The sequence below is a fragment of the Rhamphochromis sp. 'chilingali' genome (genome assembly GCF_963969265.1).
Source record: "Rhamphochromis sp. 'chilingali' genome assembly, chromosome: 19".
NCBI lineage: Eukaryota > Metazoa > Chordata > Actinopteri > Cichliformes > Cichlidae > Rhamphochromis > Rhamphochromis sp. 'chilingali'.
Window position 1 is genome coordinate 2,591,679 of NC_137946.1, and position 22,614 is coordinate 2,614,292.

General features: G+C 43.6%; 1 protein-coding gene across 1 annotated transcript in view; it reads right to left on the minus strand.

Annotated features, from left to right (window-relative positions):
* The window catches only part of b3gat1b (beta-1,3-glucuronyltransferase 1 (glucuronosyltransferase P) b), a 61,152-nt gene that overhangs the window by 8,756 nt on the left and 29,782 nt on the right, over positions 1–22,614 (minus strand). Inside the window, exons 3-6 of the mRNA XM_080867216.1 lie at positions 4,029–4,171; positions 2,525–3,036; positions 1,164–1,460; positions 713–818 (exon numbers count right to left, since the gene is read on the minus strand). Of these exons, the coding sequence (XP_080723342.1) occupies positions 732–818; positions 1,164–1,460; positions 2,525–3,036; positions 4,029–4,140 (1,008 nt within the window). The 5' untranslated portion in view covers positions 4,141–4,171 and the 3' untranslated portion in view covers positions 713–731. The remainder of the gene's footprint in view (positions 1–712; positions 819–1,163; positions 1,461–2,524; positions 3,037–4,028; positions 4,172–22,614) is intronic.

Below are 22,614 nucleotides of genomic sequence, written 5' to 3' on the forward strand. Positions count from 1 at the left end.
TACCAATAGATACTAAAAATGTAGATGCTCATTTGCAATAGTATCAATAACAACAGTGCAATCTTTGCCGTTTCTATTTGACTTAACTTCACACAGCACGCTGCAGACAGGCAGACACGCAGCTCCCCTCCTCTCTAGCAACTAAACTTGGTGACGTTAACAACATTGAACAACAGTTTGAAGAATTCTGGGGGTCAGTACAGCTTCTGTTAGAAGAACAATGAGATACAGATAAGTTATCATAAATGTTAATCTGGCTGAAATGGCATGTAAATGTTAGCTGGTTAACAATGAGCAATTGCCGCATAGTCACAAACCCAACCTCAGGGGGTCACAAGCTTCTTGTGCCAGACCCACGCCGAGATACTTGGGCAGACATCCAATGCGGCAGCCCCTTTGGAAATCAGGGAGCGGCCAGTCTGATAGCCGTATTAGCCATCTGTTCAGTTATCATTAAAGTCTTATAGTGGCAACTATGACTAAAAACCCCGGTGAACTATTTCTTCAGGTCTATGCACTGATGGTCCACTAAGACAAAATGAATTGCTTTGAAAATGTATTACATACAAAGGTCAGACATTCATTTCAAATTAGGTGTGTATTCTGGGTGCCCATATTCTTTGGGTTTGAAGTTGCTTTTCCATTCCCGCACACCCAAAGTAATCACTGTGTTGAAATGCAGTAATTTGCATTTCTAAATCTCCGTTATTACCTGTGTCACGTGAAGGATGTCATATCTCTACGTTAGAGTCTGTAAATCCTTTCTTGCCCTCATTTACCAGCACAGGCTTCTCTGTCCTTGTGTGCCATACTAATACCTAGAGGTAAGGAGAAAGGCATGGACGAGCAAAAAAATACTCAATATGATGAGATACTAATACAGACATTTTGGCTAGAAATGCTGTTTGCTGGTAATAGGCTGCCTCATATCTGCTACACAATATCCAGACGCAGAACATAACATATTTAAAATGAGCCTCTGAGCTTAAAGGGTTGGCGCTAAGCTGACAGTTTAATGACTTTAAGAACAAATTCTTCTGACAACACAAGATCCTAAGACTCGTCTTCTTATTCTACCAGCATTTCCAGATGCAGCTTGTTTCATTGTCATTTCACTGGCATTGCATGACATTTTAAACATATAGAAAGCCTCCTCTTCTTACCTTAGTACAGTTAGCAGCTTTAGGCTCCAAGTCACTGAGAGTGACCAGCTCTTTTAATAAGCTGCTCTCCTGATATCCTCCCTTTACCCCACGCAGCTTGAAATAAGCCTGAGGTTTGGACAGAATGAGCTGCAGGTTCACCGCAAACCCAGCCATGTCAATAGCAAAGGGCCGGTGCGGGTCAAATACAGTTTTCCAGCCAAACACCTTCCCCAAGGTGTTTACTTTGGGTGACTCATAACGCAGGCCACCCACAAAAGCCACGGGCCACACCGACACCTTTTTAGTGGAACGCATCTGTTAGTTGAAAACAGACACAGAAATAAACCACTTATGCAAGTCATTTAAAAACCCATACAAAAGATTACATTTAGCTAAAGATCACAGATGGTAAAAAATGGATGTAGTGTGATGTCAGTTTGTGAAATCTGCATCACAAACTTGGTGTTTAGAAAAGGGACTTAAAAAGTTAGAGCTGAGGACACTGCAATGAGCACGGGATGGTGCTTGTCAATGACGTGCTAATGCACACGCCTACTGTCCTCTAGTTGCTTTTTGACTCTAATGGAATCATCATTTAGAAAATATAAGAGTTTTAAAGCAAGTCGCACAGACCTGTCGGCGACCATCTGGCAATCACCAGTCACTAGGGAAAAATGTGCACTCCCCTGACCAGCTGTTAGTAGTTGCTGAAAGAAACTGTTTGCTAAAGCTCCCAAAAACGCAGGGCTGGAGACAGTCACTGACCTGCTGCTAGTCACTGGTTGCCAAAGTAAAAGTGTTTATTCTGCAAACGGTTAGGGTGCGGTTTCTGGCAGTTGCTAGTGTGAAACTGGTTATAAAGAAGAGTATAAAGCTGTACTGAAAGTCTCTTTGTTATTGCTTATTATTAACATATTATTACATTTGCTTGTAGTAACATGAAAAATGCTAGCTTGTTTGCAGGTACTTTCACTAGCTACGCAGCAGTGAAGTGTGTAGCAACACAAAACATTGAGAACGTTTACTTCTCCTGTTTGTTGTGCAGAAACCTCTATGCAATCATTTTCACATAACAGAAGCCAGTAACCTTCATCAATTACTTGAGATATACACATTTTTTCCTTAGCTACTGGAGGTTACCTATGCCTATGTGAGGTGTAACACACACACACACACACACACACACACACACACACACACACACACACACACACACACACACACGTTTATATATATATATATATATATATATATATATATATATATATATATATATATATAAATAAATAAGACTTGTAACTAGCAACTAAAACCATAAACTCACTGGAAAAGTGTTTCATGAAGTCGTAGATTAAGAAAGCCAAATTAAATTTCCTCACCTCCTCAAACAGCTCCAAGCTATATGTGTTGTCATCATCTGCAAAGTAGACAACCCCAGGCTGGCTGTTATTTACGCTGAAGGTCTCCCGTAACCACCGGAGAGCTAGGTTCCTCTGTATGGTACCACGTGGTATTCGGGGGTCCCTGGTGTCCCCGCGTACCTTATAGTTCCTAGGTGTCTCCACATTGAGGTGGGTGTAGTTGAGCCCTGTGTTGTGGAGAAGATGACTAACCAGACTGGTCCGCCTCTGGGAGTCTTCTACCAGGATCCAATGCAAGTTGACCACATGAAGCAAAGTGTTGGCCAGCCGTGTCAGCTCTGCTTTCTGCACCGGGCGGCTGTAAGTGGGAGTGATGATGTGGATAGTGGGCAATATATCCGACCAGGGTGGAGGGCGGCTGTATATATATTCCGTGCGTACCACCTCCACAATGTCCCGGTTCTGAAGCGAGCATGACTCCTTAAAAGCAAAGGTGTTTCTGGAGTTGGAGTGACCATCAGTCCTGTCATCTAGTCAGTAAGAAAACACATTACAATGAGCTTCTGTGTGCTCACAAATATGGATTGGCATTCATGCTACAGTATATTTCTGTACAGTAAGATTTATTTCTTGATAATTAATTTTACTATGTGAGACAATGTTAATACTCTTTGATCAGATGCTAAGCTGCATCAATAAAGAGATGTAATATTTTCAACACTTGCTGAGGTACACACTAGAAGTAACTTACTTTCCTGCGTACAACTTTGACGACAATATAAAAAATATGCACTATATCCAACCTGGTCTCCTAACAAATGCATTCCTGTATAAGTGAAATACATTCACAATAACATTTAAAATGTATTTTCTCTCCAAAAGACAAAGACTGCATTAGGAGGCGGAAGACCTTCCTCCAACAGACTTTTGTTTTCCATACTCTATTTGTTAAAAAAAACATGATTACATTTAGGAACAGAGCATGCATTGGGTGAGAAGAGACCCTTGCACATTTTAATCACTTTCAGTAGCTCTCCAGTTTCTTGGTATTTTGAGTAAAACGAGTAAGAAATGACAAAATAGCAAAAATAACGGCATGTTGATAACAAACATATTTATATGTCACATATAGAATCTAGGAGAAATGCATTCCACTCAAAATGTAAGCCACAAAGGCAGTCACAGCTCAGGCCAAATCAGTTAACACTTGTATATAAGATTTTCCAATGAGCAAATCTAATATAAAATGCATGCTTTAAGGTTCTATAACCTGCTCACAGTTGTTGTACAACTGCAAGCTACTTTGTAACCTGCCTCTAGACCAGCTGTTCCTTTAAATCTGTATCTGACTTATTCAGTGTTGATATCTCTTTCTCTGCTATATACTGGGTCTTGCTGCCTTTGACATACTATACTACACTAAGCTACACTATGCCACAAAGTTTAATTTGCTGCAGATGTAAATTTCAGTCTTTTTTGACTGTCTGAACTTAAGTTTTTTCAACACACATTTTTTTTTTACCCTTTCGAGTGGTAAGCAGAGGAGTGAGGGTGCTCTGGTGCCAAACAGTGATGAGTAGTGTCCAAGGCAACACGATCAATATAATGGCAACGATGTCTCGTCTCTTCGGCATCTCCAGGGTCAGACCTGAATCATGTTCCTACCTGCAAGGGTGTGTAACACATGATGGGTGCACAGTTATAAGAACTAGAAAGCTGTGAATTGTCTGAGATCATACTTGCATCTCACTGAACCAATTAAAAGGTCTTTATTTTGTTTCCTATATTTAATACATTGAATAAACTGAGGCATTCATTATGACATAAACTAATTTTACGTCAAAGGTGGGCAGGTGGGACCCAAACAGAAGTCACAGACACATACGAATAAACTAAAAAACAGCCTTCTATTAGCTGGAATGCCAAAGTCCATAAATAAATCCAAAATCTCAAACAGACACACAATACACAGGCAGGAAACTGAAGATTGGTTAACAGACACTCAGATAAAGAACAAAAGAAAATTGGGCTAGATATACATCAACACAATGAGGACAAATTATTGTTAGTGGAAACACCTGGAAAACAATAACAGCTGAAACTAATCATGACAAGACAAGGGAAGTAAGACGAAATACGAGACACAGGAAACAAATAATTACCAAAATAAAACATGAAGTAACTAAACAACACATAAAAAAGATATTGGGGAAAATAAACTCAAATTTTAAAGATCAAAGTATAAACAATAGTAAAGTCTAAAAGAAAACCAGATAACAAAGGTAGCAAGAACAAGAAACTAAACACAGAAACTTTACAATAATAAAGAGAATTCCAAAAAAAAAAACTCAACTACTTGTAATAACTAAGTCTTAATGTAGTAATGCTAAGTAATACTAACACACAATACTAGCTAAACATGAACAGTCCAAAACTCTGAATTCTGGGTCAAGGACCCAGGACCACGTCAATATGTGAGTCATTTCAATTTGTATTCTAAGGTATACAGGAAGTGCAGAATTATTAGGCAAATGAGTATTTTGTCCACATCATCCTCTTCATGCATGTTGTCTTACTCCAAGCTGTATAGGCTCGAAAGCCTACTACCAATTAAGCATATTAGGTGATGTGCATCTCTGTAATGAGAAGGGGTGTGGTCTAATGACATCAACACCCTATATCAGGTGTGCATAATTATTAGGCAACTTCCTTTCCTTTGGCAAAATGGGTCAAAAGAAGGACTTGACAGGCTCAGAAAAGTCAAAAATAGTGAGATATCTTGCAGAGGGATGCAGCAGTCTCAAAATTGGAAAGCTTCTGAAGCGTGATCATCGAACAATCAAGCGTTTCATTCAAAATAGTCAACAGGGTCGCAAGAAGCGTGTGGAAAAACCAAGGCGCAAAATAACTGCCCATGAACTGAGAAAAGTCAAGCGTGCAGCTGCCAAGATGCCACTTGCCACCAGTTTTGCCATATTTCAGAGCTGCAACATCACTGGAGTGCCCAAAAGCACAAGGTGTGCAATACTCAGAGACATGGCCAAGGTAAGAAAGGCTGAAAGACGACCACCACTGAACAAGACACACAAGCTGAAACGTCAAGACTGGGCCAAGAAATATCTCAAGACTGGTTTTTCTAAGGTTTTATGGACTGATGAAATGAGAGTGAGTCTTGATGGGCCAGATGGATGGGCCCGTGGCTGGATTGGTAAAGGGCAGAGAGCTCCAGTCCGACTCAGACGCCAGCAAGGTGGAGGTGGAGTACTGGTTTGGGTTGGTATCATCAAAGATGAGCTTGTGGGGCCTTTTCGGGTTGAGGATGGAGTCAAGCTCAACTCCCAGTCCTACTGCCAGTTTCTGGAAGACACCTTCTTCAAGCAGTGGTACAGGAAGAAGTCTGCATCCTTCAAGAAAAACATGATTTTCATGCAGGACTATGCTCCATCACACGCGTCCAAGTACTCCACAGCGTGGCTGGCAAGAAAGGGTATAAAAGAAGAAAAACTAATGACATGGCCACCTTGTTCACCTGATCTGAACCCATTGAGAACCTGTGGTCCATCATCAAATGTGAGATTTACAAGGAGGGAAAACAGTACACCTCTCTGAACAGTGTCTGGGAGGCTGTGGTTGCTGCTGCACGCAATGTTGATGGTGAACAGATCAAAACACTGACAGAATCCATGGATGGCAGGCTTTTGAGTGTCCTTGCAAAGAAAGGTGGCTATATTGGTCGCTGATTTGTTTTTGTTTTGTTTTTGAATGTCAGAAATGTATATTTGTGAATGTGGAGATGTTAATAAACTAATCCGTAAGGCCAGTAATGTTGTGGGGATGGAGCTGGACTCCCTCAAGGTGGTGTCGGAGAGGCGGATGCTGTCCAAGATAAAGACAATGTTGGATAACACCTCCCACCCACTCCATGACATGCTGGTCAGTCACAGGAGCACGTTCAGTGAGAGACTGAGATTACCGAAAAGCACCACTGAACGACACAGGAAATCTTTCCTGCCTGTGGCCATCTCCCTGTACAACGCATCCACTTAACACACTGGTTATTGCTACAACTACACGTTTCTTTTCCAGCTATTTATTTATGAGTGACTTATGTATGTATGTATATATATGTATATATTATACTATTCTTAGTTAGCGTATTGTCTGTCTTGTCTTAATGTTGGTTTATGTTGGTTTATAATGGAGCACTCTAACAAAAAATAATTTCCCCCAGGGATCAATAAAGTATTCTGATTCTGATTCTGATTATATTGGTTTCACTGGTAAAAATAAATCATTGAAATGGGTATATATTTGTTTTTTGTTAAGTTGCCTAATAATTATGCACAGTAATAGTCACCTGCACACACAGATATCCCCCTAAAATAGCTAAAACTAAAAACAAACTAAAAACTACTTCCAAAAACATTCAGCTTTGATATTAATGAGTTTTTTGGGTTCATTGAAAACATGGTTGTTGTTCAATAATAAAATTATTCCTCAAAAATACAACTTGCCTAATAATTCTGCACTCCCTGTATAATTGGGTTTGAAGTGCTTTTCAAACATTCCCTTCTTTCAAAAGTAGTAGCAGATTCTCTTTAACATGAGTGGATGAGCTGGTTTTTGAGTCTGTAGATATAATGGCCCTTTGCTAGAGATGGATTACATTTTGAAGTGTATGTTGCATAGAACACGGTGGCCCTCAATTTAACACTGTCATGCTGTAGCTGCAAGGCACAAACTTCAAGGAAAGAGGAATTTTGTTAATAAATAGTCACAGTCTGCTGGAGCAGGCCGAATATAGGTCAGAGACTGCTCTAAGCGTCCTATTTTATCACAGCTGAAGATGTACTGGTGTACTATTATAGCAATTAAGCTAATGATTTGAAGAGGGCTACCGTGCTTCTCAACACAGTGGGCACAGACAGACAGTAGTTGTCATGAATTGACAATGAATATGTATATACCCATTACACATTATTACATCAATATATATATATATATATATATATATATATATATATATATATAAACACCCAGGGCGGTTTATCCTTCAAGCTCGGGTCCTCTACCAGAGGAGATATGTATATATAGATATAGATATATATAGATATATATAGATATATATATATTTGTATAGTTTAAAAGTGAGCTGACTTAAGCCTTCTTTCCATCATAGCAGTTATTACCATGTTAATGAAGACCATCTTGGACGAGACTGTGGTTTGGGCAAGGACTCAGTAAGGACCAGAGCCAGCATCCCCAAAAGCAGTGATAACTGAGTGTTATGAAGAGTTTGAAAATTGTTTTGAATATATAACTGGTAGGCTTACAATGACCTTGGTCAGGTGGTCAAGGATCTCCTTGTATGAGGCAGAGATAGAATAGAATAGAATACAGTGGGGCAAAAAAGTATTTAGTCAGCCACCGATTGTGCAAGTTCCCCCACCTAAAATGATGACAGAGGTCAGTAATTTGCACCAGAGGTACACTTCAACTGTGAGAGACAGAATGTGAAAAAAAAATCCATGAATCCACATGGTAGGATTTGTAAAGAATTTATTCGTAAATTAGGGTGGAAAATAAGTATTTGGTCAATAACAAAAATACAACTCAATACTTTGTTATTGCCAACAAAGGTTATGTTACAGAGGTCAAACGTTTACTATAGGTCTTCACCAGGTTTGCACACACAGTAGCTGGTATTTTGGCCCATTCCTCCATGCAGATCTTCCCGAGAGCAGTGATGTCGCCGAGCAACACGGACTTTCAACTCCCGCCACAGATTTTCTATGGGGTTGAGGTCTGGAGACTGGCTAGGCCACTCCAGGACTTTCAAATGCTTCTTACGGAGCCACTCCTTTGTTGCCCGGGCGGTGTGTTTTGGATCATTGTCATGTTGGAAGACCCAGCCTCGTTTCATCTTCAAAGTTCTCACTGATGGAAGGAGGTTTTGGCTCAAAATCTCACGATACCTGGCCCCATTCATTCTGTCCTTAACACGGATCAGTCGTCCTGTCCCCTTGGCAGAAAAACAGCCCCGTAGCATGATGTTTCCACCCCCATGCTTCACAGTAGGTATGGTGTTCTTGGGATGCAACTTAGTATTCTTCTTCCTCCAAACACGACGAGTTGAGTTTATACCAAAAAGTTCTACTTTGGTTTCATCTGACCACATGACATTCTCCCAATCCTCTGCTGTATCATCCATGTGCTCTCTGGCAAACTTCAGACGGGCCTGGACATGCACTGGCTTCAGCAGCGGAACACGTCTGGCACTGCGGGATTTGATTCCCTGCCGTTGTAGTGTGTTACTGATGGTGACCTTTGTTACTTTGGTCCCAGCTCTCTGCAGGTCATTCACCAGGTCCCCCCGTGTGGTTCTGGGATCTTTGCTCACCGTTCTCATGATCATTTTGACCCCACGGGATGAGATCTTGCGTGGAGCCCCAGATCGAGGGAGATTATCAGTGGTCTTGTATGTCTTCCATTTTCTGATGATTGCTCCCACAGTTGATTTTTTCACACCAAGCTGCTTGCCTATTGTAGATTCACTCTTCCCAGTCTGGTGCAGGTCTACAATACTTTTCCTGGTGTCCTTCGAAAGCTCTTTGGTCTTGGCCATGGCGGAGTTTGGAGTCTGACTGTTTGAGGCTGTGGACAGGTGTCTTTTATACAGATGATGAGTTCAAACAGGTGCCATTCATACAGGTAAAGAGTGGGGGACAGAAAAGCTTCTTACAGAAGACGTTACAGGTCTGTGAGAGCCAGAGATTTTCCTTGTTTGAGGTGACCAAATACTTATTTTCCACCCTAATTTACGAATAAATTCTTTACAAATCCTACCATGTGGATTCATGGATTTTTTTTTCACATTCTGTCTCTCACAGTTGAAGTGTACCTCTGGTGCAAATTACTGACCTCTGTCATCATTTTAAGTGGGGGAACTTGCACAATCGGTGGCTGACTAAATACTTTTTTGCCCCACTGTAGCATAGAATTCAACTTTATTGTCATTGCATCCGTCACAAGTACAAGGCAACGAAATGCAGTTTGCATCCATCCAGAAGTGCTTTAGCCAATATAGATATATTACAAAATATATATTAGCAATAATATAGGTATATAGATATATTACAGAAATGGGTCTGTTATAGGGCAGCACGGTGGCATGGTGGTTAGCACTGTTGCCGCACAGCAAGAAGGTCCTGAGTTCAATTCCATCATCAGGCCGGGGTCTTTCTGTGTGGAGTTTGCATGTTCTCCCCGTGTTTGCGTGGGTTCCCTCCGGGTACTCCGGCTTCCTCCCACCGTCCAAAGACATGCAGCTTGTGGGGATAGGTTAATTGGAAAATCCAAATTGCCATTAAGTTTGAATGTGCGAGTGAATGTGAGTGCGAATGGTTGTCTGTCCCTGTGTGTTGGCCCTGCGACAGACTGGCGACCTGTCCAGGGTGTACCCCGCCTTTCGCCCTATGACAGCTGGGATAGGCTCCAGCCCCCCCCCCCCCGCGGCCCTGAAAAGGATAAGCGGAAGCGAATGGATGGATGGATGGAGGGTCTGTTATAGGTATGAGGGTACAAAAATGGGTCTACTATGGGTATGTTACAATGTACACGGTATGAATGTATGTTATGAATATGCTATAACTATAAGTATGTACAGGCTGTAGTGGGTATACAAGCTATCTGCAGGCTATGAACAGGATATAAATATGAAACTATACAGAAATATGAAATATAAAGCTATACAGAAATATGCATGTTATAAACAGTTATAAACAGTTGTAGAATTATAATTATCGTATTGTACAGAATGATTATTTACACAGAATTATACAGTAGTGCAGTTAAGATAAGTGAAATATGTGGCTAATTTCTACAGAGGCTATATAAAGTGCTAGTGGTTGTGGGTGTGTGTATGTTCATTCCATTATTTTGACATGGGTCAGATGTCAGGTGGCAGAGTTCAGGAGTCTGACAGCTGTGGGGAAGAAGCTGTTCCGGTACCTGGTGGTCTTAGTCTGGAGGCTCCTGTAGCGCCTCCCAGAGGGCAGGAGGGTGAAGAGTCCATGTGATGGGTGACTGGGGTCTTTGATGATTTTCCCAGCCCTTTTCAGACACCGCCTACTGTAGATGTCATTTATGGCAGGAAGTGGAGCTCCGGTGATGCGCTGGGCAGTTTTCACGACCCTCTGCAACGCCTTCCGGTCCGAGACAGAGCAGTTCCCAGACTGTTATACAGTTGGCCAGGATGCTCTCGATGGTGCAGCGATAGAAGTTCACCAGGATGTCTGAGGACAGGTGGTTCTTCCTCAGAGTCCTCAGGAAGAAGAGGCACTGGTGAGCCTTCTTGACCAGCTTAGAGCAGTTGGTCGTCCAGATGAGATGTGAACTCCCAGGAACTTGAAGCTGCTCACACGCTCCATAGCCGTCCCTTTAATGTGGATGGGTGGATGTGGGTCAGCATTCCTCTTGTAGTCCACGATGAGCTCCTTGGTCTTCTCTGTGTTGAGCAGCAGGTTGTTTGTGTCGCACCACTCAGCCAGATGATCCACCTCCTCCCATCGTTGTCACTGATGAGGCCAATCACCGTGGTGTCATCTGCAAACTTAATGATGATGTTGGAACCATCGGTAGGTCTGCAGTCATGGGTGAAGAGGGAGTAGAGGAAAGGGCTCATCACACAGCCTTGTGGTACACCGGTGTTCATTGTGATTGTAGATGAGCAACGGTTATCCAGCTGGACATGTTGGGGGCGGTTGGTCAGGAAGTCCAGTAACCATTTGCACATGAGGGAACTGATGCCCAGGTCTGTCAGTTTCCTGATGAGTTGTGAGGGGTGGATTGTATTGAATGCTGAACTGAAGTCTATAAACAGCATTCTGGCGCAGGTGTTGTTGTTGTTGTCCAGGTGTGAGAGGACAGAGTGCAGTGCGATGGAGATCCTCTGTGCTCCTGTTCTGACTGTATGTGAATTGGTGGGGGTCCAGGGGGGGGGGGAGACAGGATTTGAAGTGTGCTAGGACCAGCTGCTCTAAGCACTTTGTAATGATGGGGGTGAGTGCTACTGGGCGGTAGTCGTTGAGGCTTGGTGGGTTGGAGTTTTGGGGTATCGGGACGATGGAGGTGGATTTGAAGCAGGGCGGTATCTCAGCGTGGGTCAAGGACAGATTGAATATGTCTGTCAGGACTCCTGCAAGCTCCCCAGAACACGCTCTGAGAACACGCCCGGGGATGCCATCAGGACCTGCAGCCTTGTGGACATTAATCCTGCTCAGCACCGCTCCTACATCGGTGGGGGAGAGAATCAGTGGGTGGTGGTCCGGCGTCACATCTGCTTTGGTTGTAGTTGTTGGATTCCCTCGCTCAAAACGAGCATAAAAGTTGTTGAGCTCGTTGAGGAAGGAGACATCAGAGGATGCGGGGGAGGGTTTGGTGGTCCTGTAGTCTGTAATGGTCTGGAGTCCTTGCCACATGCGTCGGGGGTTGTAGTTGGAGAAGTGTTCTTCTACCTTCTTTTTGTAATGGTGTTTGGCTTTTTTTATACCCCTTTTTAGCTTAGCCCTGGCTGTACTGTAGGTGTGTGCATCTCCTGACCTAAAGGCGGTGTTGCGGGCCTTTAGGAGGAGACGAACATCCCGGTTCATCCAAGGCCTCTGGTTGGAGTACATGATGATCCGTTTCTGGGTGGTGACACTGTCTGTAGTTTTGGAGATGTAATCCAGTACAGATGAGGCATACTGGTCCAAGTCTGTGTGGGTGAACGTATTCCAGTCTGTGTTTTTGAATCTGTCCTGGAACACTGCGTCTGTCCCCTCTGGCCACACTTTAATTGTCCTCACAGCAGGTTTCACACGTTGGATGAGTGGTGAATACCGAGGTGTGAGGAACAGGGAGAGATGGTCCGATTGTCCAATGTGGGGGAGGGGTGTTGCTTTGTAGGCTCCAGCCAGGTTGGAATACACATGGTCTAAAGTCTTGTCTCCTCTGGTGTGGCAGGAGACATGTTGGTGGAATCTGGGGAGGACTGTCTTTAAGTTGGTGTGGTTGAAGTCGCCAGCAACAATAAAAGCAGCCTCGGGGTGTTTATTCTGGTGTTTGTTAATGGCTGCAGAAAGTTCTTTCATGGCCAGCCTAGCATTAGCATCAGGGGGATATGCACTGCAGTGAGTATGATAGAGGTGAGTTCTCTGAGGAGATAATAAGGTCTGCATTTGACCATTAAAAACACTGCATTAGGTGAGCAGTGACTCTCAGTGGTAGTAGAGTTCATGCACCAAGCATTGTTAATATAAATGCACAAACCTCCACCTCTGGTCTTGCCGGAGTCATCTGCTAGCCTGTCGGCTTGGTGTGTGTAGCGTCCTGCTAACTCAATAGCATTGTCCGGACAGCTTTTGTTCAACCATGTTTCAGTGAAAAACATGACATTTGAGTCCATAATCCGTCTGTTGCAAGGTTATTATCGTTAACGAAAACTAACGAAATAACGAAAACTAGAAGTGAAAAAACATTTTCGTTAACGGAAATAAAAATAAAAACAAAAAAAGGAAAACTAACTAAAACTGTAATGAGTGTTCACAAAACTAACTAAAATTAACTGAATTTATAGCAAAAATGTGTTTAGTTTTCGTAGATGTGTGCGTGTCATACAATAGTCAAGGGTGAAAATGAAGTTTAGTTTCCAGATTTTTTTTCCTTGTTGTGTCTCATTATGCCAGCAGGTGGCAGTACGTTAGTCGAGTCGTCTGTGTTGCTGCTCCGTCCACGCGCAGAATCATGTCAGGAAAAGTCGGGAGAAAGCGCCAGAGTCCAATTTGGGATTACTTTGAATATGACTGTGTTTTTTTGGGGGCAGCACGGTGGCACGGTGGTTAGCACTGTTGCCGCACAGCAAGAAGGTCCTGAGTTCAATTCCACCATCAGGCTGGGGTCTTTCTGTGTGGAGTTTGCATGTTCTCCCCGTGTTTGTGTTGCGCTCTAAAAGTAGTTATAAAACTTAAATTTTTCTGAATTGTGGGGAAAATCTTTAAAGACTATTCTTATTTAATTGTGTTTTGTTTTTGGACACATTTCTAGTTAATTTTTGTAGTTTATTGGCTCCAGGAGGTCAGAGTTCAGATGTGTGATGTCATCAGTAAGCGCAGAGAAAAAAACAAAACAAACAGTGTCTGAGACGTGAGGGAGCGATGTTTTGCTGATGATACGCTATTCTGCCTGTAAACTCCAAACCTGAACTGAGGAGAATAAAGTTGCAAGAAAAAGGAGAATGGAGTCATGTCTCTCTGAGGGTGCAACATAATCTTGGTGTTTCCGCCCGGTTTGGAGTTTATACCGCAAAGAAGGACGAGCTACATGTGACTAGCCTCGCTCATTACCCCCCACCTGAACTCATACCGCAGTGCCATCCCTCCAAGAAAAGGCAGTGAAGGTAAAAGTTTTTCGTCATGTCTAAAGTACAGCAGATGTCTCCTGGTTGGGAGCAACTTCTTGAGGAGATAGAGGAAAAGTTACTTACACTGCTAGCACCGGATTTGAATGAGATTTGTGCTGGCCTCAGTTTAGCCGTGGATGAAAGTGAAAAAGACTTACCTCGTAAACTGAGGCGGCGTATTCTGCAGTACTTAGAGGGAGAGGATGTTACTGCACGAGAAGATGAAGGAATGTCTCTGTTGTTGGAATTAGATGACAAAATTAATGAAGTGAAGCAAAAGAGATGCGAAAGTAATGCCCCGTTGTCTCAACAAGTGGTACAAGAGCACCACCTTGTGGCTGAAAATGTGATAGCACCCAGTAATTCAGACGAGCAGAGAGAAAGTGTTTCTCATCTGAATGCTACACGAGTCACCCCTGTCGCTACTCAAAGTGTCCCTTTTGTACACCCACTGTACCGACGGGATCTGAAAATAATGGGACAAATTGGAGAACCAAACCAAAAGGACAAATTAACATACACTAGCTTGGAAAGACAAATCCAGAGGGCATTGAAGAGGGGATATGATGAAGGAGACATTGTTGAAGCCATCATTCAAGCTATAACCCCAGGAACAAAACTGAAAAGCTACCTTGAGAGTAGAGTAGATTTGACTTTGCAAGCTCTCAGGCAAATATTACGGACTCATTACATTGAGAAAGATGCCACAGAGTTGTATCACTCGCTCACACGTGCTGTACAGGAGCCAAAAGAAACTCCAATCCAGTTTTTGATGCGAGCAATGGATTTGAGACAACAACTTGTTCTTGCTTCAGAGAGAGTTAAGTCTGGTTTAAAGTACAGTTCGGAGCTGATCCAAAATCAGTTTCTCCAGACAGTACTCACTGGCCTCCATGATGACACCATCCGAGCTGATGTGAAGCTATACCTGCAAAATCCTAAAATCACAGATGAGGTTCTTCTGGAAAAAATGACTGCGGCATACAGTCTGGAAATGGAAAGAAAGAATAAGCTGTCAGCTGCATCAAGAGCAAAGATTATCAAAGTTGCAGCAGTAAGTGGGGAAGATCAAGAGGTGGAGAAAGAAAGCAGTATGCACACATCAGAAAGTAAGATCAAGCAAGGTGGAGCGGTCAAACGAGACACATTAATGGATAAAGTTGATCAAGGCAACAAGGCTATATGTGAGGCTCTGCAGAACCTCACCACTCACATTGCTAGCCTCCAGCAGACCGTTAAGCCTCAGCACATGAGAATGGCCGAACCACCTGACCGGAAATACCAATCACAACCTAGGAGCACAAACATTAGACAGTGCCAGCAGTGTCAATCATCCAATACAGGAAACAAATGTGACCACTGTTACAAATGTGGCAGTACGGAACACTGGGCAGTAGGTTGTCGTAGGAAAAAGTGCTCAGCTAATTCAAGTAAGATCGAAATCATACTTAACCCTGAAGGGGAGAAGCACCAAACCGACCCATTCAGCCTCAAAGCACCCCTCACTGGTAAACAACAACAAATGGCGAAGCTGGTAGGCAAAAGATGCCAGGTCCGTGGCTTCTTAGGAGGTGTGGACACCACAATATTGTGGGACACCGGCTCACAAGTATCGATAGTGGGGACGAACTGGAGAAAGAAACACCTGCCTGATGCTGAAATGAGGTCAGTGGAAGAGCTGCTCGAAGAGGGAGCTTTAGAGCTCTCAGCTGCTAATGGGACCAGTATTCCATATGAAGGATGGATAGAGACTGAGTTCAGCCTGTCCAAAAATGCTGTTGCTGGGATGACCAACAGGCCCGTCCAAGTTCCAATCCTAGTCGCCAGCGGTGACATTGAATGTCCCATCATCGGCTTTAATGTGATAGAAGAATTAGCTTTGAGAAATGACACCAGCAAAGACTGTATCCCCCCAGGGCATATGCTGGACAGATTGTGCTCAGCATTCGAGGTGGGGCGCAAAACTGCAAGAGCTGTCCTGTCTGTCCTAAAGAAACAAACGCCTGACAGCCATCCCCACATAGCCCGAGTAGGAAGGCGACCTGTGACCATCCCGAAGCGTAACATGATGACAGTGCAATGTGGTTGGCTAAATAAGAGTGTGTTGAGTGGGTCACATGCAGTGTTGGAGCCGAACTGTGAGACAACATGGCCAGCAGGCCTAGTTGTTAGAGAACAGCTAATTCAGCTCCCCTCAGAAGGTGATGCTAAAGTTGCAGTGACTGTGGAAAACATGACTGACCATGATATCACCCTCTATGGTCGCACTACACTGGGGTGGCTGCACAATGTTGATGCTATCTACATGCCACATGTAAAATGTATGGAGGGTGAGCTTTCTAAGACATCAGACGCAAGTACTTCCTTACCCACAGTGCAGTCCAGTCAGACAACAAAAACTGAGCCCTGGGACCCACCAGTGGATTTGAGCCATCTGACAAGTGACCAACAGCAGCAGGTAAAACAGATGCTGAGGGAGGAATGCAATGTTTTTGCAAAAGATGACTGGGACACAGGATGCATTAAAGATCTAGAGCTGGAGATACAGCTAAAAGACAAAGTGCCTGTGCAAAAGACATATAATGCAATCCCCAGACACCTTTATCAGGAGGTAAAAGCACACATACAAGACTTACTGAATCAGGGCTGGATCCAAAAATCTTGTTCTTCATATTCTTCGCCTGTGGTATGCGTCAGGAAGAAAGATGGTGGCCTTCGCTTGTGTGTAGACTATAGGCTCCTGAATGCAAAGACACTGTCCGACAGACATCCCATCCCAAGAATACAGGAGATCCTGGAAAACCTTGGGGGCAACTCCTGGTTCACAGTATTGGACCAGGGAAAGGCTTATCACCAGGGTTTCATGAGTGAGAACAGCAGACCCTGTACTGCATTTATAACACCATGGGGACTCTATGAGTGGGTGAGGGTCCCATTCGGCCTTACTAATGCCCCAGCAGCATTCCAGCGCTACATGGAGGGATGCCTGGGAGACCTCAGGGATGAAATGTGTGTCCCATATTTGGATGATGTACTCGTCTTTAGCTCAAGCTTCGAACAACACATCCAAAATGTGAGGAGAGTGCTACAGCGACAAAGAGAATGTGGTATCAAATTAAGGCCACAGAAGTGTGACTTTTTCAAACGTGAAGTCTGCTATGTGGGGCGAGTGGTTTCAGCAGAGGGATACAAGATGAACCCCAAAGAAGTTGAAGCAGTGCAAGCACTGAAACAGGAGAAACCATCGACCGTGAGAGAGGTGAGAAAGTTGATGGGTTTCCTTAGCTACTACAGACCCTACATACAGGACTTCTCAAGGGCAGCCAAACCCCTCTATGAACTCTTAGCAAAGCCTAAGTCTGAACACAAGCAGCGTGGAAAGAGTAAGGAGTGCCACCGCAAATCTGCCCAGCTGCCACCATCCCACCCAATCCAGTGGATGACAGTTCACAAAGAGACATTGGACAAAATAGTAAACCAGCTGACAAACCCACCGATCATGGCATATCCAGATCTAGAGAAGCCATTTGTTCTTCATGTAGATGCCTCTGAGGATGGTTTGGGTGCAGTCTTGTACCAGCGTCAAGGGACTGCCCTGAGAGTCATAGGCTATGGATCACGGACACTGACAGCTGCAGAAAAAAACTACAAGCTACATTCAGGCAAGCTGGAATTCCTGGCACTGAAATGGGCCATAACAGAACGCTTTCGTGATTATCTGTTTCATGCGCCTCATTTTACTGTGTACAGTGACAATAACCCGCTGACATACGTCATGAAGTCAGCGAAACTTAATGCAGCTGGACACCGCTGGGTGGCGGAGTTGGCAGATTATCGGTTCACTCTTAAGTACAGGCCAGGGGCAGCGAATCGAGATGCAGATTTCTTATCAAGAAGAGGAAAGCCCATTGAAGACATCATGCAGGAATGCACAGAGGAATATCAGCAAGATGACATTGAATGTATTGGGAAAGCCCTAGAGAGAGAGAAAACAGGAGAAATGAACTGGATCTCAGCTGTCACCTGTAATGTCAACGCGCTGCCAGAGGGATGCATCGTCTCAGAACCAATTCAGCCGTTTGCAGTTGACGACATCAGAGACGCCCAGGATGCAGACATAGCCATAAACCGAGTTTTGTCCCTGAAAAGAACACACACCTACCTGAAGCATAAAGAAAAGATGGCGGAGAGTGAGGCAGTTAGGTACCTTCTTCGGCAGTGGCCCCATTTGCAGATTGATGGAGATGGCATTCTGAGGCGTGAGACCACCAGGAGAAAACAGTTTGTTGTTCCTGACTCATTAAAGCCCATGGTCTATAAACATCTACATGAGGAGATGGGACATTTAGGAGCAGACAGGATGGTTGCTCTCGCCAGGGAGCGCTTCTTCTGGCCTAAAATGAGGCAGGAAATGGAGCACTATGTCACTCAGGTGTGTCGCTGTATAAAGAAGAAGAAGCCTAACAGAATAACCAGAACACCAATTCAGAGCATTGAAACCTCTGCGCCGTTTGAGATGATATCCATTGACTATCTGCATTTGGACAAGTGCACAGGAGGTGAAGAATACATACTCGTAGTTGTGGATCATTTCACCAAATATGCCCAGGCATATGCGACAAGGGACAAGTCTGGGAAGACTGCGGCAAGAAAGCTCTTTGATGACTTTATCATGCGCTTCGGTTTCCCATCCAAAATACACCATGACCAGGGGAAAGAATTTGAGAACAATCTTTTCCGCAAGCTTCAAGGCTATTGCGGTATCAGTCATTCTCGTACCTCCCCGTACCACCCACAGGCCAATCCCGCAGAGCGCTTCAATAGGACCCTCCTAGGTATGCTCCGGACACTTGATGACTCTCAGAAGTCAAGATGGAAAGACCATTTGAACAAAGTAGTTCATGCCTACAACTCGACTGTGCACGAAGCAACAGGATTTTCTCCATTCTTCCTTCTCTTTGGCCGTGAACCAACCTTGCCTATCGACCTGCTCTTCCCAAAAAGAGAAGAAGAGAAGAGTCAGTCACACAGTGGCTATGCAGAGAAATGGAGAGGAGTTATGCAAGAGGCATATACAATTGCGAGGCAGAACATGAGAAAGAGTGCAAGAAGGGGACAGAAAAACTACAATCGACGTGCATGGAGCTCTGTGCTTCAGCCAGGTGACCATGTCTTGGTGAGAAATCTCACACCCAGAGGAGGTCCTGGGAAACTGCGCAGCTATTGGGAGGATATGATTCATGTCATCACCGAGAGGAAAGGTCCTGATAGTCCAGTGTATGTGGTTGAGCCATTGCAGGGAACAGGAAGAAGACGAGTGTTACACCGTAACCTACTGTTGCCGTGTCCTTACCTGGTTGAAGAGTCTGGGGTGTGTGAAAGCAACCTGAAAGAGAAAAGCCGTGGAAACAAACAGAGACAGTCAGCAAGAAGACATCAGACCAAGCCCGATACTGACCAAACAGACACAGGCAGTTCTAGTGAAGACGACTGTCACATGTGGACAGCACTCAGATATGCTGATCCACCCCTCAATCCAGAAACAGAGGATTTCTGCCCCCGGAGTGACGCACTCGGAGAGAAGTCTGAGCCTGCTTTCAGAGCAGAGGGGCATCCTGAAGAGGAACAGGTGGAGGAGAGACACAGTTTGGAGGAGGAGGTTGAAGTTCCAGCTGTCGGACCCGAGAGTGAGCAGAGCGATGCTGAGACATGGAGGCACAAGCCAAAGAGAATGAGACAGCCCCGGCGTGTCTACACATATGAAAAACTAGGCCAGCCAACCGTCCAGCAATGGAGCACATGCCCTGTCAGTGTGAACAGCCCTTCAAGTGGCATCCATCATTCCTCTGTCCCACCATCATTCATGTATCCTTCACAGTATGAATAGATATAACAGAAAAACACAGAGTCAACTTCACAAGAGAGTTTAATCTAAGCGTAACATTACAGTTGTAGTTCATGTTGATGTGGTATTGACACATGTTACAGTTAAAAGAGAAACAGGTACTCTGAGCATTATTACTATAATAAATAGAGGGAAGGTTTATCATTCTTGCGTCAAAGAGTTAAGACAGTAGTGAGTACAATATGGGTTTACTGAACTCATGGTTTTGAAGTGTGTAATCACATGATGTTGGGGTGTAAATGGTATTTTCCTTGTCCCACTGCGAAGATTCGGCGGGCCCACCAATACTTCGAGGGATAACCCACCCTTCAGTACAAAAGGACTATGAACATTTAGTTTTGTATCGTGACCATGAGAGACTTGTCCTGAGATACTAAGAGATGGTATAGCCTCTCACCCAGTAATGTGTAATATGTGTGAAAATACTTGTTTGCTCACTCATCTTTGGTTAAATGTTCTATTTTTGGTAAATTGTCAAAGATTAGAAAGAAAATGTGTGGCAACATTTTTCTTTTGTGGGGGAGGGTGTTGCGCTCTAAAAGTAGTTATAAAACTTAAATTTTTCTGAATTGTGGGGAAAATCTTTAAAGACTATTCTTATTTAATTGTGTTTTGTTTTTGGACACATTTCTAGTTAATTTTTGTAGTTTATTGGCTCCAGGAGGTCAGAGTTCAGATGTGTGATGTCATCAGTAAGCGCAGAGAAAAAAACAAAACAAACAGTGTCTGAGACGTGAGGGAGCGATGTTTTGCTGATGATACGCTATTCTGCCTGTAAACTCCAAACCTGAACTGAGGAGAATAAAGTTGCAAGAAAAAGGAGAATGGAGTCATGTCTCTCTGAGGGTGCAACATTTGTGTGGGTTCTCTCCGGGTACTCTGGCTTCCTCCCACCGTCCAAAGACATGCAGCTTGTGGGGATAGGTTAATTGGATAATCCAAATTGCCACTAGGTGTGAATGTGCGAGTGAATGTGAGTGTGAATGGTTGTCTGTCCCTGTGTGTTAGCCCTGCGACAGACTGGCGACCTGTCCAGGGTGTACCCCGCCTTTCGCCCTATGACAGCTGGGATAGGCTCCAGCGCCCCCCGCGACCCTGAAAAGGATAAGCGGAAGCGAATGGATGGATGGATGACTGTGTTTTGGATAAAGCAAGTGTCTTGTAGTGGAAAGAGACAAATTATGAGGGACATTTCTAAAGGGGAAAAAAATCCCATAAATCTTAAAGTGCACTTGAAAAGCTCACACAAGAAGGCTAACCTAGCTTACCTTGAGAAGGTAAGGGAGCGCACTCAAACCTCATCCCCAGAAAACAGAAGCTAACCCCAGGCAAGGCAGCGTGATGCATCCCGAGACAACAGGACGGGGATATCTACATAACTGTGTGAGTCAATTGCCTTCAAAAGGTTTATCAATTCACTTGAACCAAAATTACGAACACCCGGTGCTGCAAGAGTTAATAGTCTCATTGGGGCCAAGATATAAATTTTATATTTGCCTGGTATCAATGGTTGTTCATCTGCCTTTATTTATTTATTTAAAGAACCCATAGGTGGGAATGTGAGTTGTCTGTCTCTGCGTGTTAGCCCTGCGACAGACAGGCGACCTGTCCAGAGTGCAGGGTATGGTAGCTTGAATAGCAACATACCCAAGGATAAGCAGAAGAGCATGACTGATATGATGAAACTGGGATTTTGTTGCACTTAATTATTGCAAACACAACTAAAACTATAACTGAAACTAAGGATTTTCAAAAAAATAAAAACTAAACTAAACTAGCAAACAATTGGTAAAAACTAATTAAAACTGATATAAAATTGAAAATCTGAAGTCAAAACTAAATAAAAATAAAAACTAATGAAAATTGCAAAACTATTAAAACCCTGGTCTGTTGTTGGTGATAGAGAGCCGTATCTCATCCATTTTGTTTGCCAGAGAACGGACATTGGCGAGGAAAATGCTGGGTAAAGGCAGCCGGTGTGGTGGTAGCTTTAGCCTAGCCTGTAGCCCTCCGTACTCATACAGAAAAAATGTTGGGAAAAGCGATCAGGAGAAATTCGGGACAATGAAAAAAGTTGAAGTTTGAGAGAAACTGAATGAGGAAGCAACCTGGCCATACCTAGTGGTAAACAGAGGATATGAAGGGGAAGCATGATGACATTTTAAAGCTGTTGGTAATGGGCTCGAGAGGGCTCAGGAGTAACTTTCTGTTGACATACAATATGGACAGGGGGTGCCCTGACTGGTTACTTCTTACTTCTTTGGAGAATGTGAGGCAAACATTTGAAGATTAAGTGAAGGTCATTGATGTAGAGGTGATGATCTGAAATTTGTAATTTGGTCAAATTACAAAGATGAAGAGAAGTTGAAGGGAGCTTCTGATACTGGAGTTTTTCAATGAGTAGTGATAGCTGAGGTAACGTGGAGAAATAAGCAAGGGGAATCTGTGAGAGATTTTGAAGAAGAAATGCAACTAAGGTAAGATTTTATTGTGGGGATTTTGATAGAAAGGGTTTGATGTGTATTTGAGGAAAAAACTACGCAATGTAATGATCTTGAAGGACGGAAAGAGTAGGTTGAAACAGGAACGAAAGGAATGAAATGAATTCCAAGAGGTTCAGTCAGTGGGCAAAGTGCTGTGAGTAAGGCTGTTAATGATGGCTTCCTGAGATTAAGCTAATGACCTCTGCAAAGCTAGGGTTTAAATCTTAAATATTATGGGTGAATATTAAAGTACTTGGATTGTGTCTAATTCTGCATGTGGGGC